This window comes from Procambarus clarkii, chromosome 4, assembly GCF_040958095.1.
Source record: "Procambarus clarkii isolate CNS0578487 chromosome 4, FALCON_Pclarkii_2.0, whole genome shotgun sequence".
NCBI classification, from domain to species: Eukaryota; Metazoa; Arthropoda; class Malacostraca; order Decapoda; family Cambaridae; genus Procambarus; species Procambarus clarkii.
This window is the reverse complement of record NC_091153.1, coordinates 3,779,608-3,800,668: the sequence shown is the minus strand read 5'-3', so window position 1 is coordinate 3,800,668 and position 21,061 is coordinate 3,779,608. Positions and strand designations below refer to the sequence as shown.

Here is a 21,061-nt window from a genome sequence, read left to right as displayed (position 1 = left end):
GTTGCCAGCTGAACCTCTGTGTAGGCGTCTGGTACTAGCTTTATGGTACCACAATGATTTACAGGATCAAAGTTTGATTCCGGGGGACCGCCAAGTAGGTCCAGCGGCTGGATTCTTATTCTTTATTTTTGTCCTCCCTCTTACAGCTACTCTTCTCCAGCCAGTCTTCAACCGCACTCACGTGCCGCTCGCCCACTGTGTAAGGTAGCTCAAGTTACGGGAGAGGCGAGGGCGCCGGTGTGTAGCATAGTTCAAGTTGCGGGTGAGGCAAGGGCGCCGGTGTGCAGTGGAGGACTGGAGGGCTTCCAGGCACAGCTAGGTCGTTCCTCGAGATGTAACTCGTGCTTCAATGTGATTTCTTTCCAACTTCTTTTCCGGTTCACTTTCCAGATTCCGCCTTCATGCCGTGGACGCCTCTTGATGCGTCGGCACTGAAGAATTATAATCAAACGCTGTTGTATAATTATATAAAGCTAATGTTCCTGTAATCCTATAACACTGTTTTATAGGCACGAAACATATAGCGCTTTATAGGTGTTATGCAGTGTTGGGGGACAATGGTGGGTATGATGAAGGGAGGGGAGATGATGGGGAGGGGTACAGTGAAGGTGCAGGGGTGGGGGGGGGATTGTAGTGGTAAATCAACTTCCCTGGGAGGTGTACGCGCTGCGCCTACCAAGTTTCAGGTTGTTGGGGAGGTGGCGTGGGGTGATTGCACTGTGGTGGCTGCACTCGCAAACATTGCATTTGTTTCAGCTTTCATATTTACATTAACACAATTATACTGTGTTGCTGGGTGTGTGTGTGGCACTAGGATCACAAGCCACTGGTATAAAGGGATTATTTGGTGAGGTATATAGGGCCTTTAATCTCTGGTGGTTATTCCCTGACTGAAGGTCATAGCAGAGGTCACAACCGGTCTTTCACCTCAAGGCTGAGCCCAGCCAACCCCGCGCCAGGGTTGTAACCTTACTCATGGTACCAAGCCAACCATGCTGCAGGGTTGTAACCTTACTCATGGTACCACGCCAACCATGCTGCAGGGTTGTAACCTTACTCATGGTACCAAGCCAACCATGCTGCAGGGTTGTAACCTTACTCATGGTACCAAGCCAACCATGCTGCAGGGTTGTAACCTCACTCGTGGTACCACGCCAGGGCTGTAACCTTTTGATATGGTACATCACTTGATACTGAACCAGGACGGACGGGCCGAAACGTCTTCGTTTATTAACTTGCTGATGTGTGGTTTGGTCATTGCACATAACTATTTACCCACACACATGTGATGTGGGGACTGAAACCCAATTAAGTCCCCTATGTTTCTTAATAAAAACATAGGTTATCACAGAAAATAAACGAAGCCTCATCCCATACATTAACACACCCAATCTGATATAAAATATTTCTAAATAGTTACTTATAGTGAAATAGTTTTGGGATCCTTCTCACACGGACAGTGTAATGCCAAAAAGGAGACTCGTTTAACATTTTTTGTGGTTAAAAAAAATGTAGTCGGTTTGAAAACTGAAGACAAGACTTCATTTTAAATGTAATTATTAATTTCCTTTATTACTTTCATCATTTTTTAGTTTCATTTCAGACTCTATATCAGATTATATATTTCATTCATATGATTTCATCTACGTCTCAGCTGCTGGTGAATGTTGCCATCACTCGATGTCTGATCTTCACTCACAGCATTTTAATCGTTGTCGTTGCTTCCTCTCGCCAGGCAGCAACACCAGCGTCATCAACAACCAGCAGACGCCTCACAATGGACATCAACTCAACAGACCACGTGCTGACCTTCCGCAAGACGGGTAGACGCTACCCTAGCTTCGCCTGGCTGTTGGTCATCGTCAGTAACGTCGTAATCACAGGGGTACTCGCCGATAGCACCTACAGTAGGGTCCTCCAGACCCCGTTGGAACTCATTGAGAGAGACGAGAGATACACGGTAAGTCACTCTACGTCTGATAGCTTGGTGACAGTAGTGGCCAGGGAGGGCTGGTGATCACAAGCTGGAAGGTCAGTAGTGGCCAGGGAAGGACTGGTGGTCACAAGCTGGAAGGTCAGTAGTGGCCAGGGAAGGACTGGTGGTCACAAGCTGGAAGGTCAGTAGTGGCCAGGGAAGGACTGGTGGGTGACAATTAGCTGAAGGGCCAGTAGCATTGTTTGCAAACTCTCATTTTGGAGTATTTACATTTGTTCATAATTAATGATTATAAAATTTGACTTTTATATATATATAATATGAAAATTTTGGTGAAATTAAATATATAAACCATAAGCACCTAAGAAAAATATACATCTACTCTAACAGCACTCGAGAAATGTCGGAGAAACAACTACGACACTCACTGAGGCTCCTACCACCACCGACACAACAACCTTAGCAGCCCCTGAGAAGGAAAAGAAAGACATTCGTCTTCCGAGAGCCCTGAAACCCCTCCACTACCTAGTCAAGCTTCAACCCTTCATCAACGGCAACTTCAGCATCCTGGGTTACGTGGAGGTGGAGATGGAGGTGCTGGAGCCCACCCTCAACATCACTCTCCACATCGCCGACATCATCACCAAGAACGACACTATCACGGTGAAACTTTCCATCTAATTTCTAACTCTAGAATTTTTCGGTCATAACACATTAGTCAGGAATATGATTTGCAATAAAGTTCATTTATTGTAAAACTTGTTCGGTTAGGTTGTTGCTTACAGCAACCCACATATATATTACAACCTGCTTGTATGGACCTTTCTGAAGGAAACTGTCCGAACTCCCTCTTGGAAATATTAAATTCTGTTTTGGCAATATTTCTTATACTTGGTGGAAGGCAGATGGAAAAAAACGTGGACCAATGATGCTCTTACTGTTTCTATGGCATCTCTACTCTTCACTGATTCTTTTCTGTATTCCTATCATATCTTTATCGTTATTATTTTACTGTGCATATTTAAATCCTGGGCTTTCTATATCTGCCAAGTATATATAATATATGATAACAGTTTCCTTTCCAAATTATTAATAACATCTTTTTATATAAAATGAATATTCAATTTTGCCTAATCAGAGTAATTTAATTTGATCTTATAACAGTGAGGTGCTGCTTACATTCAGTAAACACAGGGCAGAGGGATCATGCACAAGACCAAAGGTCTAAATTGCTTGAATATACATATTTCATGAGGTTACAATCTACTATTTCAGATATATGTTTTAATTTACAAATATGCAACTTTCTGTTATTCACTGCCACGCAGGGCCAGGATGGATGCATAAGAGATGTAGCTGAATAAAATTAATATGGATAAGTAAATTTAGGTTAAATTGTTTGGATTTTTTCCTGTATAGCAGAATAAATTAAATAGTAGATTGTACATCAGGCCACGAAGTCAAAAATCTTTTATAGTCTCACATTCAATAACTTAAGTGTTCAAATGTATGTTTTAGCAGTTAATCAGAAAGTTTACAGGCTGAATATTATGGCAGTGGCTTAGCCTACTAACCTACCAGATGTGCCTACCAAATCAGACATTAATTGCGATGAGTTAAAGACTCATGTGCACTTTTAGTCACCAAAAACAGATCACATCACTCTTCAGCACGGGGACACAGGTGGAAACTTAGTACCCAGATGAGCCACAGAGACGTTAGAAAATTTTTTTTCAGTGTCAGAGTAGTTAATAAATGGAATGTACTAGGAAGTGATGTGGTGGAGGCTGACTCCATACACAGTTTCAAATGTAGATATGATAGAGCCCAATAGGCTCAGGAATCTGTACACCAGTTGATTGACAATTGAGTGGCGGGACCAAAGAGCCAAAGCTCAACCCCCGCAAGCACAATTAGGTGAGTACAGTTAGGTGAGTACATCACTTAAGGTACGCAGTCGATAGACAAATATCCAAATGTTCAGTTTGATATACTTGTTTAGTTGTTCAAACTTTGTTTTCTACACATGATTATTTAAATTGTTATATATATATATATATATATATATATATATATATATATATATATATATATATATATATATATATATATATATATATATATATATATATATATATATATTGCACATGCAGAACCTCTACTACCTGTGATTAATTGCATAGAGCCAATTCACTTGGTTTGAAATTTTGAGGAAGACTGGCGCACACTTCCTCCTTTTTTGGCACCCAGCCACAAAGGGGACCTCAGCCACGCTGACTCAGGGGGCCCCTCCAACCCGTCTTCCTAATAGAACGTCGCATTTTGCCATATATTCTTCTTAAGATTATAAAATTGCGAAATTGACATACTGTCCCGTTTTCTGTTTTTGGTCCTCTGGTAGATTAGGATAAGGGCACTTTAGTACGACAGTTTCTAGACGTTGGGAAACATTGGGAGGACGGGCCGCACACAGCATACAGGGTGAGGTGGAGCCGGATGTACTGGGGGCGTCATGCAGGAGTATGTAGAGACTTCCACCAGTGCAACGCAAAGCTTCTTCATAATACAAGCAAGGTCCCTAATTTGGGGGCTTTCCTTAATTTTGCCAGATCTCTAAATATATCATGCTGAAGGAAGTCTACATTTTACACGACCGAGAGCTTCTTCTAGCCGGAAGCTAAACATTATATATATATAAAACGATTTCTATTCGAGTTTCGCTAGTGTTACTCCTCTGTACGAACTTGCTACCTTCAGTTAATAATATAATACCAAAATCTACTTTATCAATGTCTTTTCCGCCCATTGATATCATACAGTCTATTATAGAGACAATAAAGCAATTCTCAACGAAGTTCATGTGGATGAGCTTTGGTTTGCTTGAAAAAAAACTTATGTCATTCAAATTCCTGGACAATATGAGTTACAAATTCCCAAACAATTTATTTTTATGCATCTCAACATTTCTTTTATCATCCTTGCTAAGATGATTAAAAATAGAAGGATGATCTCAAATCTTGCACATAACTATAATTTGACTAGTTCAGTAACAGTGAAATAAGCCTTCAGCTCTTCCAAATTCACCAAAATATTAAATATTACTTTTCCACACACGAGCCACCGAGTAGAGGAAAGTTTTTGAAAGGGGGAGAGGAGTAGTTCGTGTTGAATTTAAGTCTTGTTATTGTATTCATTACTTTAATCAGCTTGTATGTATTTATCCTCATTTCACTGTGGCTAAACGAATGAAGAATTTCAGGAAGCAGACATATTATATTTGATAGCATCTTCGACACAGCATGTTGAATACCAATGAATGACAAATATATTTGAGTTGCACACGGAATGGAGAAATGTCTTTTAGTCCACCTGTCCTCAGGTTAGGTTCATCCCGGCTGCGGCCGAACCCAATGACGCATTCATCTATTTTTAAAGTTCTGCGTATTAAAAATGTGTATTTTCCCAAATATTAGGTAATATGATTTTTCACTACAATGTGCTGAATAGTTAAGCCTAAGTTAGGCTTGGTGGTTAAGTTCTGTTGGCCATTTTTGGTATTTGTAGTACATGGGAGAAGCATTTACAGAAGTGTGAATTCGAGCCTTGGGAATCCTCGAGGGTGCAGTAGTACCCCAGGTTGCATTTCTTTTGACCATGTCGTGGCGTAGTCGACTAGAGCGTGTAGCTGGGAACACCCAGTGCATAAGTTCGAATCCTCATCACTGCTGCTGTGGATTTTCTCATTGATATATCACGATAATGCCCTTTCTCTGTGTACATAATATCTCTCTGCTACGATGTAGATTATCGTATTATAATGTCTACGAGACATGACTAAGACAGGAAAGGTGACCATGGCCTGGGAACTCCAGCATTAGGTGATATAGAAACACATTTTATTGGTAGTTTGGCCCGTTCTACACGTTAATACTACTTTTCTCAGTGCATTTACTCGGAAGAGGCTCAGTTTTGATTATCACAGTGTTCTGGATGTTCCACTTTCCCAGTTCTGTACGAGCTTCAGTGTCCTTTTGCTCTTATTGTAAAAAAATATTTTTAGAGGAAATAATCATGGGAAGGTCCTCTCCGTGGAGACCCAGCATCCTCAAACTCTTGGTTCTCGTGTCTTCTCGGCCCACAGCTGAGAGACAAGGACATCCCTGATGGACCTGATTTAGTGATTAAGAATCACGAGTATGACCCTAAGCGAGAGTTCTACCTGGCGTACCTTGAGGAGGCGCTGCAGCAGGGTCACAAGTATGTACTCTCCATGGAGTTCACCGGCCTCCTCAATGATAGGCTCCGAGGTTTCTACAGATCCAGCTACAGAGACGATCTAGGCAAAGAGAAGTGAGTTTTTTATATACGAACATGTCCCTGTGTAGCATAGTTAATGTCCCTCTGGCACTGTTGTGATATTGGTAGCTTATTAGTATGCAAAGTTATAAAAGTAAATTACCTTAATATATTTGAAGGGATTTCCTGGTAAAATTTACAGTAAAAACAATTCAAAGTTTCAGAGGTATCTTTGAAATAAATATTGTTTCCTTGGTAAGACAGTTGGTGTAAATATAATTAAACAGTAGAAAAAACTAACTTTATATTAATCGTCAGGTGGTTGGCGGTGACACAGTTTCAGCCGACGGACGCGCGACGAGCCTTCCCGTGCTTCGACGAGCCGGCACTAAAGGCCAGATTCGAAGTGCACCTCGCCAGGGAAGAGAACATGACCTCCATCTCCAACATGCCCATCAGCAACACCTTCCCAGTGTACGTCAACCCTCCGTCAGGAGCCCACAGTGGTCGTGGAGTCTGTTGCTAGTGCTCAGTTACTTTATTATTATGTACAATAATGTGGAACATATGAACACTGTTCATGATGATGATGGAACATGGGGACAAGTTGTTCAGTATAACTTCACCAGGAGGTAAAGGTGGCATGTCTTGTGTTGCAGGGAGGGTCAGGAGGGGTGGGTCTGGGACCACTACCAGACCACCGTACCCATGTCCACCTACCTCGTCGCCTTCGTCGTGTCAGACTTCGGTCATGAGACCTCCACTAACATCGACCACGTCATTTTTAGGGGTAAGGATAATATTTTATCCTCATGCGATCTCCTGACATTTCAATCAATCTACTTCCTTATCCTTGAAGATGTTATTGTTTTTCAAATGTATGTCTTCCAGATTTTTTATGCATTTTTACTTCATTTATCTCGTTTATGGAAGAGTAGTTAATGAACAAATCGACATATTGCTCTATATAATAGACAAAATGAGAGATAGTTGATGTAAAGCATCACAGAAGTTGACTAAGGAGAACGATGTCACTGATGTTACTTCTGTTTTTTGGCACCTGCGGCTACACAGTGTGGGCTCGGGAGAAGGCCCTGCAGCAGGCAGAGTACTCGCTACGCATCGGACCTGCCATCCTCACTCACTTCGAGGACTACTTCAACCAGTCCTACCCGCTTCCTAAGCAGGACATGGTCGCCATCCCAGACTTCGCTGCTGGAGCCATGGAGAACTGGGGACTCATTACCTACAGGTGAGGACCAAGAGAGTTCTGATGATGGGGAACTGATGGGGACTACCCAGTGATATGCCTCCTCTTAATGATGTAGTTAGCTTCACTGTGCCTCCCTGTCAAACACACGACGAAACTACGACGTTGCTGCAATGTTGGAACAGGTTGTAACAACTATCTTACAAATTGCGACAATTTTCTAACAAGCCACAAAAACTGTATAATAAGATGTAACACGGTAACAATAGGGACCATTACGTTGTGTGTTTACAGGGTTGAGTGCCATCTCTTTGTGCTGGCAGAGTATACCATACTAACCATACATGTCAGCTACCATCTCACCGCAAATACAACTGTAATCAGTGTGTGGATTGATACATCAAGGATGAAAGTCACTGCAGTTTGAAGGGCCTATGGTGTGAAATGTTTAACACTTTTGCTGTCGTAATGGGGTATATAATGTATATATACATGTATATATATATATATATATATATATATATATATATATATATATATATATATATATATATATATATATATATATATATATATATATATATATATATATACATGTATATATACAAATGTATATATATGTCGTACCAAGTAGCCAGAATGCACTTCTCGGCCTAGTATGCAAGAGTCGTTTTGCCTAATAGGCCGAGTGATTTTCTATTTTTTTCAATAAAATGTTTCCAATTAGTTTATTTGAATCATTAATATTATATTATATTAAGAACATAAATAATTGACTTAGTTATGTTAGTTTAGGTTCTGTTAAGATAGGTTAGGTTAGGTAGGGTTGGTTAGGTTCGGTCATATATCTACGTTAGTTTTAACTCCAATAAAATACAATTTACTCATACATAGTGAAATGAATAACTTTATCATTTCATAAAGAAAAAAACTAAAACAAATACATAATTTCAGGAAAACTTGGCTTATTAGACAAATCGCGTCTTGCATAGAAGGCCGAGTACTGACTTCTGGCTACTAGGTACAACATATATATATATATATATATATATATATATATATATATATATATATATATATATATATATATATATATATATATATATATATTAGTATATTTTGGTAGCAGTCTTTCCTGTAGACATATATTATTAAATATGACCGAAAAAGTAAGATTAATAATTCTAACACGAATTTTCTCAATCTTTCGTACATTACGCTTCACTGTTGGAGGTAAATCAAAAATCAATTCTCCAAAATTCATTTTTATTTCTAGTCTGACGCGACACGGGCGCGTTTCGTAAAACTTATTACATTTTCAAAGACTTTAGTTCACAAATACACAACTGAATAGAACTTACGTATCTCCGATTTTATATCTACATTTGAGTGAGGTGGAAGGGGTGATGTGGCATTAACACAAGACAGAACAAAGTGTGGTATTAATAGGGTATTAATTTCATCAACACAAGACAGAACAAGAGTATTAATAGGGTATTAATTTCATCAACACAAGACAGAACACGAAACAATGGATATTGAATAGAAGTGTTTGTAGAAAGCCTATTGGTCCATATTTCTTGATGCTTCTATATTGGAGCGGAGTCTTGAGGTGGGTAGAATATAGTTGTGCAATAATTGGCTGTTGATTGCTGGTGTTGACTTCTTGATGTGTAGTGCCTCGCAAACGTCAAGCCGCCTGCTATCGCTGTATCTATCGATGATTTCTGTGTTGTTTACTAGGATTTCTCTGGCGATGGTTTGGTTATGGGAAGAGATTATATGTTCCTTAATGGAGCCCTGTTGCTTATGCATCGTTAAACGCCTAGAAAGAGATGTTGTTGTCTTGCCTATATACTGGGTTTTTTGGAGCTTACAGTCCCCAAGTGGGCATTTGAAGGCATAGACGACGTTAGTCTCTTTTAAAGCGTTCTGTTTTGTGTCTGGAGAGTTTCTCATGAGTAGGCTGGCCGTTTTTCTGGTTTTATAGTAAATCGTCAGTTGTATCCTCTGATACAGAGGATACATCTGTATCCTGTATCCTCTGATACAGTTGTATCAGGTTGTATCCTCTGATACAGAGGATACAACTGACGATTTACTATAAAACCAGAAAAACGGCCAGCCTACTCATGAGAAACTCTCCAGACACAAAACAGAACGCTTTAAAAGAGACTAACGTCGTCTATGCCTTCAAATGCCCACTTGGGGACTGTAAGCTCCAAAAAACCCAGTATATAGGCAAGACAACAACATCTCTTTCTAGGCGTTTAACGATGCATAAGCAACAGGGCTCCATTAAGGAACATATAATCTCTTCCCATAACCAAACCATCGCCAGAGAAATCCTAGTAAACAACACAGAAATCATCGATAGATACAGCGATAGCAGGCGGCTTGACGTTTGCGAGGCACTACACATCAAGAAGTCAACACCAGCAATCAACAGCCAATTATTGCACAACTATATTCTACCCACCTCAAGACTCCGCTCCAATATAGAAGCATCAAGAAATATGGACCAATAGGCTTTCTACAAACACTTCTATTCAATACCCATTGTTTCTGTTCTGTCTTGTGTTGATACTTTTAATACCCTATTAATATCCCCTCATGTTCTGTCTTGTGTTAATGCCACATCACTATATGCCACATCATCCCTCCCACCTCACTCAAATGTAGATATAATAGCAGAGATACGTAAGTTCTAATCAGTTGTGTATTTGTGAAGTCTTTGAAAATGTAATAAGTTTTACGAAACGCGCCCGTGTCGCGTCAGACTAGAAATAAAAATGAATTTTGGAGAAGTGATTTTTGATTTACCTCCAACAGTGAAGCGTAATGTACGAAAGATTGAGAAAATTCGTGTTAGAATTATTAATCTTACTTTTTCGGTCATATTTAATAATATATATATATATATATATATATATATATATATATATATATATATATATATATATATATATTATTAAATATGACCGAAAAAGTAAGATTAATAATTCTAACACGAATTTTCTCAATCTTTCGTACATTACGCTTCACTGTTGGAGGTAAATCAAAAATCACTTCTCCAAAATTCAAATGCCCACTTGGGGACTGTAAGCTCCAAAAAACCCAGTATATAGGCAAGACAACAACATCTCTTTCTAGGCGTTTAACGATGCATAAGCAACAGGGCTCCATTAAGGAACATATAATCTCTTCCCATAACCAAACCATCGCCAGAGAAATCCTAGTAAACAACACAGAAATCATCGATAGATACGGCGATAGCAGGCGGCTTGACGTTTGCGAGGCACTACACATCAAGAAGTCAACACCAGCAATCAACAGCCAATTATTGCACAACTATATTCTACCCACCTCAAGACTCCGCTCCAATATAGAAGCATCAAGAAATATGGACCAATAGGCTTTCTACAAACACTTCTATTCAATACCCATTGTTTCTGTTCTGTCTTGTGTTGATACTTTTAATACCCTATTAATATCCCCTCCTGTTCTGTCTTGTGTTAATGCCACATCACCCTTACCACCTCACTCAAATGTAGATATAAAATCAGAGATACGTTCTAATCAGTTGTGTATTTGTGAAGTCTTTGAAAATGTAATAAGTTTTACGAAACGCGCCCGTGTCGCGTCAGACTAGAAATAAAAATGAATTTTGGAGAAGTGATTTTTGATTTACCTCCAACAGTGAAGCGTAATGTACGAAAGATTGAGAAAATTCGTGTTAGAATTATTAATTTTACTTTTTCGGTCATATTTAATAATATATGTCTACAGGAAAGACTGCTACCAAAATATACTAATATATATATATATATATATATATATATATATATATATATATATATATATATATATATATATATATATATATATATATATATGTCGTACCTAGTAGCCAGAACTCACTTCTGAGCCTACTATGCAAGGCCCGATTTGCCTAATAAGCCAAGTTTTCATGAATACATTGCTTTTCGACTAAATAACCTACCTAACCTAACCTAACTTTTTCGGCTACCTAACCTAACCTAACCTATAAAGATAGGTTAGGTTAGGTTAGGTAGGGTTGGTTAGGTTCGGTCGTATATCTACGTTAATTTTAACTCCAATAAAAAAAAAATGACCTCTTACATAATGAAATGGGTTGCTTTATCATTTCATAAGAAAAAATTTTGAGAAATTATATTAATTCATGAAAACTTGGCTTATTAGGCAAATCGGGCCTTGCATTGTAGGCTGAAAAGTGAGTTCTGGCTACTAGGTACGACATATATATATATATATATATATATATATATATGTCGTACCTAGTAGCCAGAACTCACTTCTCAGCCTACTATTCAAGGCCCGATTTGCCTAATAAGCCAAGTTTTCCTGAATTAATATATTTACTATAATTTTTTTCTTATGAAATGATAAAGCAACCCTTTTCTCTATGTATGAGGTCAATTTTTTTTATTGGAGTTAAAATTAACGTAGATATATGACCGAACCTAACCAACCCTACCTAACCCAACCTAACCTATATTTATATGTAAGGTTAGGTTAGGTAGCCAAAAAAAGCTAGGTTAGGTTAGGTTAGGTAGGTTAGGTAGACGAAAAAACATTAATTCATGAAAACTTGGCTTATTAGGCAAATCGGGCCTTGAATAGTAGGCTGAGAAGTGCGTTCTGGCTATTAGGTACGACATATATATATATATATATATATATATATATATATATATGTCGTACCTAATAGCCAGAACGCACTTCTCAGCCTACTATGCAAGGCCCGATTTGCCTAATAAGCAAAGTTTTCCTAAATTAATATATTTTCTTTATTTTTTTTCTTATGAAATGATAAAGCTACCCATTTCATTATGTATGAGGTCAATTTTATTTTATTGGAATTAAAATTAACGTAGATATATGACCGAACCTAACCAACCCTACCTAACCTAACCTAACCTATCTTTATAGGTTAGGTTAGGTTAGGTAGCCAAAAAAGTTAGGTTAGGTTAGGTTAGGTAGGTTAGGTAGTCGAAAAACAATTAATTCATGAAAACTTGGCTTATTAGGCAAATTGGGCCTTGCATATTAGGCTGAGAAGTGCGTTCTGGCTACTAGGTACGACATATATATATATATATATATATATATATATATATATATATATATATATATATATATATATATATATATATATATATTAGTATATTTTGGTAGCAGTCTTTCCTGTAGACATATATTATTAAATATGACCGAAAAAGTAAGATTAATAATTCTAACACGAATTTTCTCAATCTTTCGTACATTACGCTTCACTGTTGGAGGTAAATCAAAAATCAATTCTCCAAAATTCATTTTTATTTCTAGTCTGACGCGACACGGGCGCGTTTCGTAAAACTTATTACATTTTCAAAGACTTTAGTTCACAAATACACAACTGAATAGAACTTACGTATCTCCGATTTTATATCTACATTTGAGTGAGGTGGAAGGGGTGATGTGGCATTAACACAAGACAGAACAAAGTGTGGTATTAATAGGGTATTAATTTCATCAACACAAGACAGAACAAGAGTATTAATAGGGTATTAATTTCATCAACACAAGACAGAACACGAAACAATGGATATTGAATAGAAGTGTTTGTAGAAAGCCTATTGGTCCATATTTCTTGATGCTTCTATATTGGAGCGGAGTCTTGAGGTGGGTAGAATATAGTTGTGCAATAATTGGCTGTTGATTGCTGGTGTTGACTTCTTGATGTGTAGTGCCTCGCAAACGTCAAGCCGCCTGCTATCGCTGTATCTATCGATGATTTCTGTGTTGTTTACTAGGATTTCTCTGGCGATGGTTTGGTTATGGGAAGAGATTATATGTTCCTTAATGGAGCCCTGTTGCTTATGCATCGTTAAACGCCTAGAAAGAGATGTTGTTGTCTTGCCTATATACTGGGTTTTTTGGAGCTTACAGTCCCCAAGTGGGCATTTGAAGGCATAGACGACGTTAGTCTCTTTTAAAGCGTTCTGTTTTGTGTCTGGAGAGTTTCTCATGAGTAGGCTGGCCGTTTTTCTGGTTTTATAGTAAATCGTCAGTTGTATCCTCTGATACAGAGGATACATCTGCATCCTGTATCCTCTGATACAGTTGTATCAGGTTGTATCCTCTGATACAGAGGATACAACTGACGATTTACTATAAAACCAGAAAAACGGCCAGCCTACTCATGAGAAACTCTCCAGACACAAAACAGAACGCTTTAAAAGAGACTAACGTCGTCTATGCCTTCAAATGCCCACTTGGGGACTGTAAGCTCCAAAAAACCCAGTATATAGGCAAGACAACAACATCTCTTTCTAGGCGTTTAACGATGCATAAGCAACAGGGCTCCATTAAGGAACATATAATCTCTTCCCATAACCAAACCATCGCCAGAGAAATCCTAGTAAACAACACAGAAATCATCGATAGATACAGCGATAGCAGGCGGCTTGACGTTTGCGAGGCACTACACATCAAGAAGTCAACACCAGCAATCAACAGCCAATTATTGCACAACTATATTCTACCCACCTCAAGACTCCGCTCCAATATAGAAGCATCAAGAAATATGGACCAATAGGCTTTCTACAAACACTTCTATTCAATACCCATTGTTTCTGTTCTGTCTTGTGTTGATACTTTTAATACCCTATTAATATCCCCTCATGTTCTGTCTTGTGTTAATGCCACATCACTATATGCCACATCATCCCTCCCACCTCACTCAAATGTAGATATAATAGCAGAGATACGTAAGTTCTAATCAGTTGTGTATTTGTGAAGTCTTTGAAAATGTAATAAGTTTTACGAAACGCGCCCGTGTCGCGTCAGACTAGAAATAAAAATGAATTTTGGAGAAGTGATTTTTGATTTACCTCCAACAGTGAAGCGTAATGTACGAAAGATTGAGAAAATTCGTGTTAGAATTATTAATCTTACTTTTTCGGTCATATTTAATAATATATATATATATATATATATATATATATATATATATATATATATATATATATATATATATATATATATATATATATATATATATATATATATATATATTATTAAATATGACCGAAAAAGTAAGATTAATAATTCTAACACGAATTTTCTCAATCTTTCGTACATTACGCTTCACTGTTGGAGGTAAATCAAAAATCACTTCTCCAAAATTCAAATGCCCACTTGGGGACTGTAAGCTCCAAAAAACCCAGTATATAGGCAAGACAACAACATCTCTTTCTAGGCGTTTAACGATGCATAAGCAACAGGGCTCCATTAAGGAACATATAATCTCTTCCCATAACCAAACCATCGCCAGAGAAATCCTAGTAAACAACACAGAAATCATCGATAGATACGGCGATAGCAGGCGGCTTGACGTTTGCGAGGCACTACACATCAAGAAGTCAACACCAGCAATCAACAGCCAATTATTGCACAACTATATTCTACCCACCTCAAGACTCCGCTCCAATATAGAAGCATCAAGAAATATGGACCAATAGGCTTTCTACAAACACTTCTATTCAATACCCATTGTTTCTGTTCTGTCTTGTGTTGATACTTTTAATACCCTATTAATATCCCCTCCTGTTCTGTCTTGTGTTAATGCCACATCACCCTTACCACCTCACTCAAATGTAGATATAAAATCAGAGATACGTTCTAATCAGTTGTGTATTTGTGAAGTCTTTGAAAATGTAATAAGTTTTACGAAACGCGCCCGTGTCGCGTCAGACTAGAAATAAAAATGAATTTTGGAGAAGTGATTTTTGATTTACCTCCAACAGTGAAGCGTAATGTACGAAAGATTGAGAAAATTCGTGTTAGAATTATTAATTTTACTTTTTCGGTCATATTTAATAATATATGTCTACAGGAAAGACTGCTACCAAAATATACTAATATATATATATATATATATATATATATATATATATATATATATATATATATATATATATATATATATATATATATATATATATATATATATATATATATATATATATATATTGTTATGATCTCAGCCTGCAGGAGAAACGAGTCTCCCTTCTTGAGAGTTATTCAGCAAGCCTGACCTAACTAGAAGGTCTAGCAAGTATTGAGGTGATAACGCATATGTAAAATAGTTGCTTGGATATGTATAACAGTTTGAGATTATGGGCAATGAAGGAGAAAACAGATAAATGACTGGCTAGGAGATGTGGACATTTTGCTGGAGGCGTGAGGCTCGCTTCCGGAGGACCTTGACCTCACTTGAGTGCCAGACATCGCAGGGGGAAGCCGCGCTCCGTTTGAGCTCCCGCCAGAAGGGAACCCCTAGTGATATATCTCGAAGAGAAGAGAAGTGTGCGGACGTACCAGCTGTGGAATCGAGCTGGGAACGTTGTGGTCTCAAGTCCTGGTCGACGAGCAGATATTAAATCGCCCAGAAGCATTATTGTGGGCTGTGTGGAGCGCCCTGACCAGACGCCGTCAGAGGGAAAGCGCCCTCGACCAATTAATCTGTGGTAAGCACGATAAACGCCAGTTCATAGTGATTGTTTGTAGTTGGTCGTGTGCCCAGCGACAGTAGCGATGTTTATTTATAGGTTAGACATGTTTTAATAAGGCAGAAGGCCTGAAATAGTAGAGTGAAGAGGGAGGAGCACGGAGCGACGTCCGTCCCCTCTGAGCTCTGACCGACGACTGAGGGAGCCTGGCTCCGGATGGAGGAAGACCCTCCCAGTGAGTGAGGACCGCCGCCCGGCGAGGTGGAGTATGGACCCGCCCAAAACGGGGGAGTCCACTCTCACTGTATGTAGAGGACAGATAGAGGTTTGAGGCAAGCATATTGTGTGGTTATTTTTGTTTATGTGTTAAAGGGGAACATTTTATTGGAGTGTCGATGGGTTGCAGGTTTGTCTTTGGGGAAGAAGTTGATGAGAACTTCGAAGCCAGCAGATGATGTAGCTGATGAGACTCCAAGGTAGTGGAGCAGAGGACCTCGAGCTGTGAGGAGAAGCAGCAGTGAAGAGGAGTGTCACGTGCTTCTGTAGAGGTGGTGTAGCAGCCAAGAGAGCTGTGGAAGAACCTAACAGAAGGGTGAAGCACCGTAGTTGCACAAGGAAACTTCATGATAGCAGCCCGGAGGAGCTGCAGAGGATCCTGGTAGTGAAGCCCGGAAGAACCTAAGGATATTAGGGTAGTGAACTTCCAGAGGTGGAAGGGGGAAGTTCTGGTGGATTACTTATAGGGAGTTGATAGTGTTTGGTTGTCAGTAGCGTGCAAGACGCAGTGAGAGGTGAGTGACTGTTGGCATCCTTATGTCAAGGAGTTTTTTATACTGAAGTATCAATGAACATTTATACTGGTATATGTTATTGCATTCAAATGCTGATTTTCTATATATATATGTTATCTTGTTGATGGTGCAACAGTGTGTAGGCTTGACCAACTTGAGGAGGTTAATAGTATCAGGTGGTGAACCAGGAGATAGGATACCACTTGATAAGCTGATAATAGAGTTCTGATGGTATTGGAGTGCAACCTGATTGTGATATTATAGAGTATAGGATTCATTATTATTATATGTGTGTATGTATCGTGTATGTGCTTTGTTCAGTAAATGTGTCACAATTTGCTGGTGTTTGCCCTTGTCCTAGTGAGGCTTCCCAGGAAGTAGTGAAGAAGGAGAGAGAGAGAGAAAGAGCCAAGAACCACTGCTGTGGACAGGGTAAGAGGTAATACTAGTAAGTCCTAGGGGATTGAGGAGATCATATCTCATAAGGAGAGAGTGGGGAGTCACAGCGGCTCGAGCGGGTGTGTGCACGTGACAACGAGGCTAAGTGTTGGAGCCGCATCCCCTAAACGTGTGACGTTGAGCCCCTCTCCAAGAGCCAGAAGCGCCAAGGGTGATCTCCTAGTATAAGCACTCTGCCGAGTTGTGGGTTGGGTTGTCCATAGAGAAGGATCGACGACGACAACACCAACCAACCCACAGTCTATAATAAATTGGGGGCCTGTCCGGGAGAGTGAACTGACACACCCACACCCTGTCCAAGAGTGGATTTGTACACCCTTGCTGAAATAAACTGTGTGACCGCAGGTGTATACTCTCTCTCTTGGGAAGACTCACAGGACAAAGATGGATAAGGTGCAAGCATTTGTGGAGTCAGGCAAGCCTGAGGACTTGGAAGGTTGCACGAGGGATCAATTGAAACAAATAGCAGAAAAATGTGGCATTAGGTTGAAAGCATCTAAAGTAGCTGGGATGAAGGATGAGATCCTGAGGCAGTTGAGAGCCAGAAGTGAAGCGGCAGAACAAGGAGCCCAGGAAGGAGCTGAAAGTAGAAAGGAGGATGAGGGGCAGGATGACGTGAGATCCCAGGGATCGAGTAGGAGCAGCAAGAGTAGCCGCAGTAGCAGGAGTAGCCGGAATAGGAGCTTGGAGAGATTCCAGTTAGAGCTCCAGATGCAGCGTGAGGACAAGGAGAGACAGTTCCAGCTGGAAAAGATGAAATTAGAACTCCAGATGAAAAATGAAGCTGAGAAGGAAAAAGAAAAAACCAGACTGGAAATAGAAAAAGAGAAAGCAAGACTAGAGGTGGAGAAAGAAAAAGAGAAAACCAGAATAAGAGAACTGGAGTTGGAACAGGAGAAGGAAAAAGAAAAAGCCCAGGTCGAAAAAGAAAAAGAGAGAACAAAACAAATGCAGATAGAAGCGAATAGAACCTTGGCTGAGCAAAGGATTGAACATGGGTTGCCAGAGAGCACCACCCAGGTATCACACCCACCAGATGTTAGGGTTAGGGAGAAGGACATTCCCTTGTTTGTTCCCGAAGAGGCAGAGAGCTTTTTCGAGCACTTTGAAAAAGTAGCCAGCATCAAGGAGTGGCCACAGGAGGAATGGGCCCAGCTGGTCCAGTTAAGATTGACCGGTGCAGCCAGGGAGGCATACACCCAATTGTCGCTGGAAGAGTGCCAGGATTACGCCACAGTAAAGAGCAGCATATTGCGCTCGTTTCAGTTAACCCCAGAAGCTTATAGGAAGCGCTTCAGAGAGATGATCAAAGTTGGAGCGTGTACGTTTGCTGAGACAGCAAGAGATCTGGAAAGACGATTCCAGAAGTGGATTGAGGCTGCTGGAGTTGGATCTTACGCTGACCTGAAGCAACTGATGGTCATGGAGAAGTTCTTGGAGATGATGCATCCCGAAACAAAGTTCAAGATCCAAGAAGCAGGGATAAAGGAGGTGAAAGACGCCGCAGATAGGGCGGATATGATTACTGAAGCATATAAGAGCTTAAGGGAGAACAGAGTGAGAAGCGAGGCGAGACGCAGCAATAGCAGACCCAGTGGAGTCTGGGGAGGAAGAAGTTTTGGGGGGCAGACAAGCAGACCAGCTAGTTTTAAGCCCCAGGAAGGAAAGTTGCCGAGTCCGCCTGCTGGAGGTAAGCAGGAAAATAAAAGTGTGCAGAGGAGACAAGAGTCCAATGAAGCTCCACAGAGTATGAGTAGTACATCTGGCCCGAGGAACTCCAATACGAGTGGGCAGAGTCAGAGCTACTCGGGGGCGTATAGGAGAGATTTCTCCCAAATGAGATGCTACAAGTGCAACAGATCAGGTCACATGATGCGAGATTGTCGGCAGGGCAAGAGAGTCGTGACCCTGACGACATGTGATCCCCGGAAGAAGTACATTGATGTACAACAAGACAAACCACAGAAGGTAGATTTGATGAATGAGCGGTATAGGCCGTTCATTAGTAAAGGTTGGGTCGGCATAGAAGGTCAACCCGAGGTGGAGGTTAGTATCCTCAGGGATACTGGAGCCAATCAGAGCTTGATTCTGAGAGGCCTAATAAGAAATGATCGACTGTTAGCTGGCAGTAGGAGGATAAAGGTTCATGGGTTGTTGTCTAAGAGTGACATGCCCGTATGTGCTGTCCAGTTGAAGTCAGATTATTTGTCGGCGGAGGTGATGTTGGGAGTGTGCCCCAACATACCTGTTCCAGGAGTCCAAGTGATCCTGGGGAACGACTTGTGTGGGTCCAAGGTGCTGCCAGAGCTGATAGTAAAAGCTGTGCCGGAGGTGAACCAGAAGGACCGCGGTACAAGTGGAACGCCGGACAAGACAGATCTAGCCAGCATCCTTGAAGATGAGGCAGAGGACAGTCAAGTCATCGTATACCCGGCCTGTGTAGTGACAGAGTCGGACGTAGCCGCCGAGGAAGACATTGGAGATGATATGGCAGTGTCGACTCCACCAAGGGAGGAGGTCAACATGGACATGTCTGGGCTGTTCGACGAAGATCGAGCTCAGAAGAATGAGGATTCGAGGAGACAGGAAGTGAAAATGACCCTACCTGAAAAGTTCAGCGTGAACCGAGCGGACCTGATTAGGGCTCAGAAAGAGGAGTTTATAGATCTAATCAGGGAGGCAAAAGGGGGAAATTCATGTCCGGAGTCCCCCGTGTATTACTACTTGGACGATGATGTACTAATGAGGAAATGGCGACCGGACAAAGCCGGCGCAGATAAGGTATGGTTGGAGAAGCACCAAGTGTTAGTGCCGAAGGAGTTTAGGGCGGCTGTGTTAGAACTAGCCCACTCCGTAGATATGGCAGGGCACTTGGGGGTGAAGAAGACCTTAAATAAGGTGCAGGAGCACTTCTACTGGCCGAACGTATGGAAGGAGGTAAAGAAATATTGTAGGACATGTTTGGCGTGCCAACGTGCAGGTAAGCCAGCTCCGGCTATACCAAAGGCACCCTTAAAGCCCATACCGGCATTTGGCGAGCCTTTTGAGAGAGTCTTGATAGACTGTGTAGGTCCGTTGCAGAGGACCAGAAAAGGCCACGAGTACTTACTGACCATAATGTGCACGGCCACCCGTTTCCCTGAAGCAATCCCTCTGAGAAGAGTGACGTCGAGAGCCGTTCTGGATAGACTACAGAACTACATTGCGTGGGTAGGAATGCCCAAGGTTATCCAGACGGACCAGGGGAGTGTCTTCCAGTCGAAGTTGTTTAGGGAAACTGTGAAAGGATGGAGAGTAGAGCAAGTGCGCTCGTCACCGTATCACCCTCAGTCGCAGGGAGCATTGGAGCGTTTCCATGGAACGCTAAAGAGCTTGTTGAGGATATACTGCGCTGAGGAAGGGAGTAGTTGGGACGAGGCATTACCATCCGTGTTGTTCGCCATCAGGGATGCGGTAGTAGAATCACTCGGATTCACCCCATTTCAACTGGTGTACGGACACTCCGTGAGGAGCCCAGTGGGCGCGCTGAAGGAGCAGCTCACCGTGGATAGGCCTAAGGTGGATGTGGGAAAATATGTGAAGACCTTTAGAGAGCGACTCTCTAGGGCCAGAGATTTGGCCAAGGAAAATTTGAGGACATCCCAGGCAGAGATGGTAAGGTACCACGACAGGAAGGCGAAGGGCAGGAAATTTCAAGAAGGAGATCAGGTGTTAGTCTCGCTACCGGTAAAAGGAAGTATATACGAGTCGAGATTTTGTGGACCATATACCATCCAGAAGGCATTAGGGGATGTGAATTATGTAATCCACATGCCAGATCGTCCGAGGAGTC

At 40.8% G+C, this 21,061-nt stretch overlaps 1 protein-coding gene across 1 annotated transcript; it reads left to right on the top strand.

Moving 5' to 3' along the window:
- The first annotated feature begins 1,736 nt into the window (after window positions 1-1,736).
- Window positions 1,737-7,726, top strand: LOC138369296 (aminopeptidase N-like). Its single transcript, XM_069332430.1, has 6 exons — window positions 1,737-1,960; window positions 2,327-2,599; window positions 6,078-6,286; window positions 6,551-6,706; window positions 6,892-7,022; window positions 7,307-7,726. The coding sequence occupies exons 1-6, from the start codon at window positions 1,778-1,780 to the stop codon at window positions 7,486-7,488; spliced, it is 1,134 nt and encodes a 377-aa protein (XP_069188531.1). The 5' UTR covers window positions 1,737-1,777; the 3' UTR covers window positions 7,489-7,726.
- Window positions 7,727-21,061: the final 13,335 nt, after the last annotated feature.

Coding starts and splice junctions, on each gene's coding strand:
- LOC138369296 (XM_069332430.1), top strand. CDS start 1,778: ATGGACATCAACTCAACAGACCACGTGCTGACCTTCCGCAAGACGGGT. Junction 1,961..2,326: donor AGAGAGACGAGAGATACACG/GTAAGTCACTCT, acceptor CTACTCTAACAG/CACTCGAGAAATGTCGGAGA. Junction 6,707..6,891: donor ATCAGCAACACCTTCCCAGT/GTACGTCAACCC, acceptor CTTGTGTTGCAG/GGAGGGTCAGGAGGGGTGGG.